Below are 7,117 nucleotides of genomic sequence, written 5' to 3' on the forward strand. Positions count from 1 at the left end.
ACTATCTCTGGGATGGGACTTTATGGAGCTCAGAGGAATCACCTGTTGAGTGCACAAAACACATCCCATTTCCCTGCTGAGCTGTTTCCTGTGGTATGCTATGGTGCATGCTGTGCGCAGGTATGCAGCTGTACACGTGTAGAACACATGCAGTTGTAGCACACATTTCTGTATTAGTACATAGGGAAGGATGCACCTGCATTCATTCAGTGTTTGTATCATTTCTATATTAGTACATGAAGCAGCTAGGATGCGTTCTGGTTCTTCTGAAGAAGCAGAGTCCCAGGGCTCATGGTTTTAAGCTGAAGTCCTGAGACTTCTTGCTGAGAGCAGGGGCCTGTGGGGGCTGCTCTTTCAGAATTCTGGAAACTGTCATGAAGACCTCCAGTTTCTTACTATCTAAGCCCAGTAGCGTCAATGCACTAGAAGGTGGGAGGGAACTTACACAAGACTACACCTGGGGTTTGCCTGATCTGTTGTCCTGGGACCTCCATCCCCAGTCACCGCCCGGAGTCCGAGGTGGGACCACCACTGTACCTGGAGGTGCTGTGTTCCACTTGAGCACCCTCAAAACTCTCTGATTCCTCAGAGACCCAGAGATCTCCAGCATCTTGGTCATCTAGAGGGTCTGTGAGAGACAAACCATGAGATCTCTGCTCCTTTAGGGCACTGTCTGTCGGGGAGGACCATATAACTCAAGAAGTAAAGAAAACTACAAGGCTCAGGAACCTCATGAACCTTTACGAGATTTATACACACACCCCAAGCCATTACAGCTATTGGGGAGGAGAGTCTCAAACTAGGACCAGCTCCCTACAAGTTGTTCAAGGAGCTCCAGAGATGCAGGGAGCTCTGGGGATTTAGGTAGCTCCAGGGATGCAGGAACTCCAGGGATGTAGGGAACTCCAGGGATGCAGGGAGCTCCAGGGATGCAGGGAGCTCCAGGGATGCAGGAGCTCCAGAGATACAGGAGCTCAGGGATCTAGGGAGCTCCAGAGATGCAGGAGCTCCAGGGATATAGGGAGCTCCAGAGATGCTGGGATGGGCTTTTGGTGACGCAGATGCTTTAGAGCTGCCCATAGATAAAGCCCCAGTAAACTCACTAGTTCACTGAGCTTGACCTGGGTGGAACCTTTTCTTGAATCCGTTGCTATTGGCTAATCTGGGACAGAATTTGCTTATGTCTCCCAGGAACAGTCACACAAAAATGAGGTCTGTCCCAAGGATCAAGCAAAGGTGCGACTAGCCGCTGTACTCACCTGCCAGCACCTCCACCAGAACCTTCTGGAGAACATCAGTCTCCCGACCTCGGAGACTCTGACACTGGTAGAGACCCGCATCACTGGCTTGGAGGTTTCGCAGAGTGACAGTGAGGGTTCCAGCCAGGGTGTCATCCATGATGACCGTGCTCCCATTCCGTTTCCTCAGGAAGGCCAACAACCACACACTGTGTGTGCTCACCACACGCTCGCATGGGCCCTCCTCAGCCAGCTGGCGACACCAAGCCTTGCGTCTCCCCCAGTGCTTCAAGGAGTCGTAAGTGCATGACACCCGCAGGGACTGGCCAGCCACACCCTGCAGCACCGTTGTGTTGAGGGCTCGGGACAACTCTGCAGAGGAGACTGTTACTTGTCACTTCATCCACCCAAGCATTCACTGAGCATCTATCTGCCAGGAGCAGCCTCTGCAGGCAGGATCCTTAAAGAGCTTAGGGTGTCTAAGCAGAAGGTGGCACACCTGGGGTCTAGGGTCTGCTTTTCTTACAAGCTTCCCAGACACCTTTGGGGTGGCTCCAGGGATGCAGGGAACACTGTGGACACATGATCATCAGAATAATCTCTGTCCACTCTTTGTTTGAAACAGAATATCTTACCAGTATACAAGAAAAGCTAATGTTTATGGTCAACGTGACAGGTTCTAGAATCATCAAGGCGGAAAACTTCTGAGCTTGCATGTGAGAGACTTTCTAGATCAAGTTAGCCTATGGGAATATCGATGGAAGAGTATCTGGATTCAGTTCACGGGTGTGAGGCACCCGCATTCTATGGGTGGAAGTCCCCCGCTACATCAGAATCAAGAAGAGAGCCCAGCAGCTGCACTCTTTTCTCAGCTTCTTGACTAAGTATACAATGTAACAGCCACCTCCTGCTGCCATGCCTTCCCCGCCAGGAAGGAATGCATACCCCTGCACTGCGAGCAAAACCAACCCTCCTTTCACTGAGTTGCTTTTCTGAGATATTTTGTCACAGCAACAAGCTGTAACTCCTACAGTAAGGAACTCCACCACACAGACCAAGCTGACCTGTGCGCTTCTAGGGTTCTGCCTGTCTCTGTCCCCCATGCCTCCATCCCTGAGAGGCAGGCACATGCCACCGCACCGGGCTGTTCTCATGGGTTCTGTGGGTCCAAATGTAGGTCTTCATGCTTGCAAGGCAAGCACTGTGTTGGCTAAGCCATGCCTTGCTCTTAAAACCCTTCTGGCTCTATTTTAGACATCTTCCCTCCTGTCGTATGGAACCAGATTATCTCTTTTCCTTTCTTCATCTCAGGAGAGCAAAGTTAATGGATCAAAGGGTGGTTTCCCAAGGGTCTGGGATCCCCTTCTCCCTGCCCCTGCATCATGTCCTCTCTCCAGTCGTCCATACTGGATGAGTCTCCTTTCCTGACCTTTAACTCCCAGCTTCCCTGTTTCTGTGGCTCTGTTCCTCTTTTTGGAGGACTTGTCTCAAAGCTATTTTGGGGGAGACATGTGTCTGCTATTTTGGGGATCATCTTGGGGTAGGGTTGGTGGCATTGGAACACCCGCCAAGTTGAGGCCAGAGCAGGGGGACAAGGGTTTATCTAAACTTTCTGTCTCTTGCATCTTGTCTCCAGCTATTACTGAGATGGAAATACAGAAGGTGGGGTCAAAGAGCTGGCAGCCGCCTTTTGGAGTAGAGACCTCATGTGTGTGTTCTTGGCACACATCCGCCCCTCCACCCAGCTGCCTCCAGACAGGCTAAGGCGCCTTACATCTCCCTCTACTTCCAGATGCTTCAGCCTCTTCTCTCACCTGGGTTTGTCCACTACTCTTGGGCTGCAGGAGGTACCCAGCCCACAGTGGGAGGAGGCAGTCTGTCACACTTGAGGACTCAGTGGTAGAGCCTTCAGCATCCTCAGCTCCCACTGAGGGCTGAGGTCAAATGAGGGAAGGGCTGAGCAGGATGCAAATCCCAACCCAAGTCTCTCCTCCTTTAACCTTCTCTCCCATTCCTCCACTCCATTTATGCTTCAGTGCTCCTTGAGTGTTTAAGGGCTCCTAGCAGCGCTTCCACAGGCCCCCACCCGACAGCTAGTGCCACCCTCACAATTCCTGCAGTGACCAAGTACAGCCGAGCCTTAGCCTTCCCTACACGTGGGGGTTGATCCTGGGAAGGATGGTGCGAAGAACATGGACCAGTGGGGAGGAAAGCAGGGCCAAGCAGGACACTTGAGCATGCCAGGACTTCAGCCTCCTTCAAAGTACCCCTCCGAAACACTCCCACCCCCACCCAGCCATCTGCTCATTGTAGAGGGCAGGTCCCACCTGTGATCAGCAGCAGGAGAAACAGGTAGAGAGGCCCCATGGCTCCCTTCCTTGGCCAGCCGAAGAGAACAGATGTGGCTCCGGAGTCCCTTGTGCAAGATCTCATCTTTCCCTTGAAGTGCAGAAAAGAGAGGACCAAGCCAGTCAGGCGCAGTCACAGGAACTGTGATCCTGGATTGAGCAACGGTCAGGACGAGGGTGGGCGCTATGATTCAAGGAGGGAGAGGACATGAGGGAGGAAGGAAAGAGGCCTCCGCAGTCTGGCTGAAGGTCAGATGCCTCCTGTCATGCTGACCAGGCTGGCCCTGCATGGCTGTCGCCAGTCAGGCTTTTAGATTCTTCCATCTCCGTGCAGAACCTCACCTGGGGGTTCTTATCCTCACACTGGGGCCACTGTGTCCGTCATCCACTGGTGCCAGCCTCTCCTGGAGGACAGCTGCTTCTTGTGAGGTTGGCATGTCACCAGCTCCTGCCTACGACCTCATTGTGTAAGGCAGCAGCTAGGGACATAAGCTAGAGGCAGACTTTTTGTTTGCTGTGTGTCCGCTCAGGCCTGTAACCTCTCTCGCTGTGCTCGCTGTGCTTCTGTGCATCTGTAAGATAGGACCATTGGTAATAAGCAAGTTTATCGGGGGCGTCATGGGGTTTGCTACAATCAAGGGTCCAGATGCACAGAAGCCCTCAGCAAGGGTTAACTGTGACTATTACCTCAGTCAGCAGGGGATGGGGAAATGGGCAAACTCTGAGTGCACTTTAAGAATCCCTTCCCTAGGGCTGGAGAGATGGCTCAATGGTTAAGAGCATTGCCTGCTCTTCCAAAGGTCCTGAGTTCAATTCCCGCCAACCCACATGGTGGCTCACAACCATCTGGAATAAGGTCTGGTGCCCTCTTCTGGCCTGCAGACATACACACAGACAGAATATTGTATACATAATAAATAAATAAATAAACAAATAAATAAATAAATATAAAAAACAGAATCCCTTCCCTAGAGAAATGTAAACAACCTCTATCCCCTCCTCATGAGCTCTTCAAAGCCAGAAGGAGCTGGTGTGATGAGCACCTGTGAGCCCCCATGTGGGTGCTGGGAACCGAACCTGGGTCCTCTACAAGAACAGCAAGTGCTCTTAGCCACTGAACCATCTCTTCAGTCCCCAGCTAATGAGCTAATTGGGCTTATGTACGGAGCATGGGTGAAGGGAAGGGCGACCCGCAGGAGCATGAGTGGCTGTAAAGCAGCTGCAGTGGAAGTCTTCAGATAGTATGGATGATGGCTTCCCTGTGGTCACATGGGTGGACTCCCCTCCCCAGCCAGTTTCCTCAACCAGCACACTACAATCCCTCCCTAAGACTCCAAGGTCTCATGCAATTAGGGCAGAATTGCATGCAGGTGGCTTAGAGAAGTGGCCTCCATTGACCTCTCCACCCCCCCTTCTATGAAGATACGCCAACAATTCACAAGATGGGCTCCACAAGCAGCCAAAGCTTGTCTGACGGAGATGGCAACTGTTTGCCCCTAAACTTCCTCCTCTGCAGAGCTGGGTGTCCCCAGGGCACACATGTCCACACAGTCCCGTCTTGAACTTCTGGTCACCCAGTGGGACAGGCCGAGCATTTCCTGGAGTTCTGGAAGACAGGAATTCCACAGGTGGAGTCCCCACGAGGATGGTCCAGGCACAGAGACTTGCATGTGCCAAGGCACAAAGGTGTCTGGTGAGTCAGGGGTAGAGCTCAGGAGATCTGGAGGCATTCCAGCCTGAAAACTGAGCTATGCCAGAGGTCCTGAGGAAAGAAGCTGGGAGCCTACAGGTGCATTACCTGGCTTCAGTTCTGGCATAGTTCTCTGTTCTCAGGTCCTTCTGGGATGGACCATGTGACAGGGAGTGTCATCTGGAGATGGGAACTCCTAGGGGAGTAAAAGACAGTACTCCACAACAGAGCAAACAGCTCAGCTTGTCAGGGTCTAATGCGGGAAGTGGCCCTGTATCACCCTGTGTGTGTGTGTGTGTGTGTGTGTGTTGCGCGCACGCGTAGGTCAAAGATGTCTTTCCTCCAAGACTTTCCACCTCATCTTTTGAGTCTCTCACTTGGCATGGAACTCATCAGTTGGGCTACACTGTCTGGTCCATGAACCCCAAGGATTCACCTATTGATGTGGGATTCCCCTCTGTATGCTGTGAATACCATTGGTTAATAAAGAAGCTGCTTTGGGCCTATTGCAGCACAGAATAGGGCAAGGCGGGAATTCCAAGTAGATGTAGGAGGAGAGAGTGGGTGGAGTCAAGGGGATGCCTTGTAGACACCGCAGGAGACTGACGCAGGACGCTGGGCAGAACCTTACTGGTAGGCTACAACCACGTGGTAATACACAGATTAATAAAAATGGGTTAAGATATAAGAGTTATCCAGGAATATGCTTAAGCTATTGGCCAAACAGTATTGTGATTAATACAGTTTCTGTGTGATTATCCCAGGTCAGGAAGGTCAGGAAAGAACAAGCAGTCTCTGCCTACAACCTATCCCCACCCGCCCATAGTGGGGATTATAAACATACAGCACCATGCCTGGGTCCTCTCCCTCCCAATGACTGCATCTAACTTTAACAATTAAAGAATTATGCTACATAATTTTATATACAATGAATAGCAACATGCTTGATGATATATCCATCCCAACCTAAGAGTGTGAGGAAAGAAGATATTTTTAGCCTACTAGCCCTTTAAAATATAGTTATTTCATGAGTTTTGGAATCAAGAACTATCCACCCGTTGTTGCACATTTTGTACGTGGTGTGTGCCCCTCACCAGGGATCTTCTTATGACACAATGCGAAAACAGCGGGGTTTTCACCTGACTCTTTATGTATGCTCTGGAGACCGAGTTCATGTCCTCATCCGCAATGACAGAGCCTTCCCCAGCCCCTGCAATACCATATGCATTTTATAGGTTTAAGAAAGCAGGGGTACACTCTAGTCAGCACAGCATCTCTGTGCCTATTTTAGTCTCCAGTTCCCTTGTGCTTCATTTGCTAAGGAAACCAGATGGTTTATCCTGCAGGGCTCCCTACAGTGTGGCCTGCTGACTCACACCCCAGTGTTCCCCTCCTGCTCCGCATCCCAGCACTTCCTTAAAATGACCTAACTGTGGAGTCTTTGCAGATCTGGCTCTGTGAATTCTCCACAGGCATGGTCCCAGGGCCTCTTTTCTGTGGGGTTCTGGGGGTTTCTTTTCTGTGACAGCTGCAGTTTGTGCTCCAGTCATTTGTGGGAGCAAATGCTCCTTCTTCGTGGGTCGCTCAGCACTCCCGTGAGACAAGACTCGCTGAGAAAAACAGGAGATGCGTGCAGGAGAGATTGCTCAGTGGGTTTAGCAGTGGCTGTGTGATCCCCACCCTGAGTTCAACCCCTGGGATCCACTCAAGGGAAGAAGGGACAACGAGTTGCCCTTTGACGTCACACTCATGCTCACGCATGCTCACACATCACACAGATACACATTAGTAATAAGTAACCTTTGAAAATGAGGAAAACAAAAGGCAAAGGAGCAGGCTGC

At 51.2% G+C, this 7,117-nt stretch overlaps 1 protein-coding gene across 1 annotated transcript in view; it reads right to left on the reverse strand.

Annotated features, from left to right (window-relative positions):
* The window catches only part of Trem2 (triggering receptor expressed on myeloid cells 2), a 6,371-nt gene extending 2,660 nt beyond the window's left edge, over positions 1–3,711 (reverse strand). The window contains exons 1-3 of the mRNA XM_005359693.2: positions 3,566–3,711; positions 1,260–1,610; positions 538–628 (exon numbers count right to left, since the gene is read on the reverse strand). Coding sequence (XP_005359750.1) covers positions 538–628; positions 1,260–1,610; positions 3,566–3,671 — 548 coding nt within the window. The 5' untranslated portion in view covers positions 3,672–3,711. The remainder of the gene's footprint in view (positions 1–537; positions 629–1,259; positions 1,611–3,565) is intronic.
* Between the last annotated feature and the right edge of the window lie 3,406 nt (positions 3,712–7,117).

The sequence above is a fragment of the Microtus ochrogaster genome, linkage group LG2 (genome assembly GCF_000317375.1).
Source record: "Microtus ochrogaster isolate Prairie Vole_2 linkage group LG2, MicOch1.0, whole genome shotgun sequence".
Lineage (NCBI taxonomy): Eukaryota > Metazoa > Chordata > Mammalia > Rodentia > Cricetidae > Microtus > Microtus ochrogaster.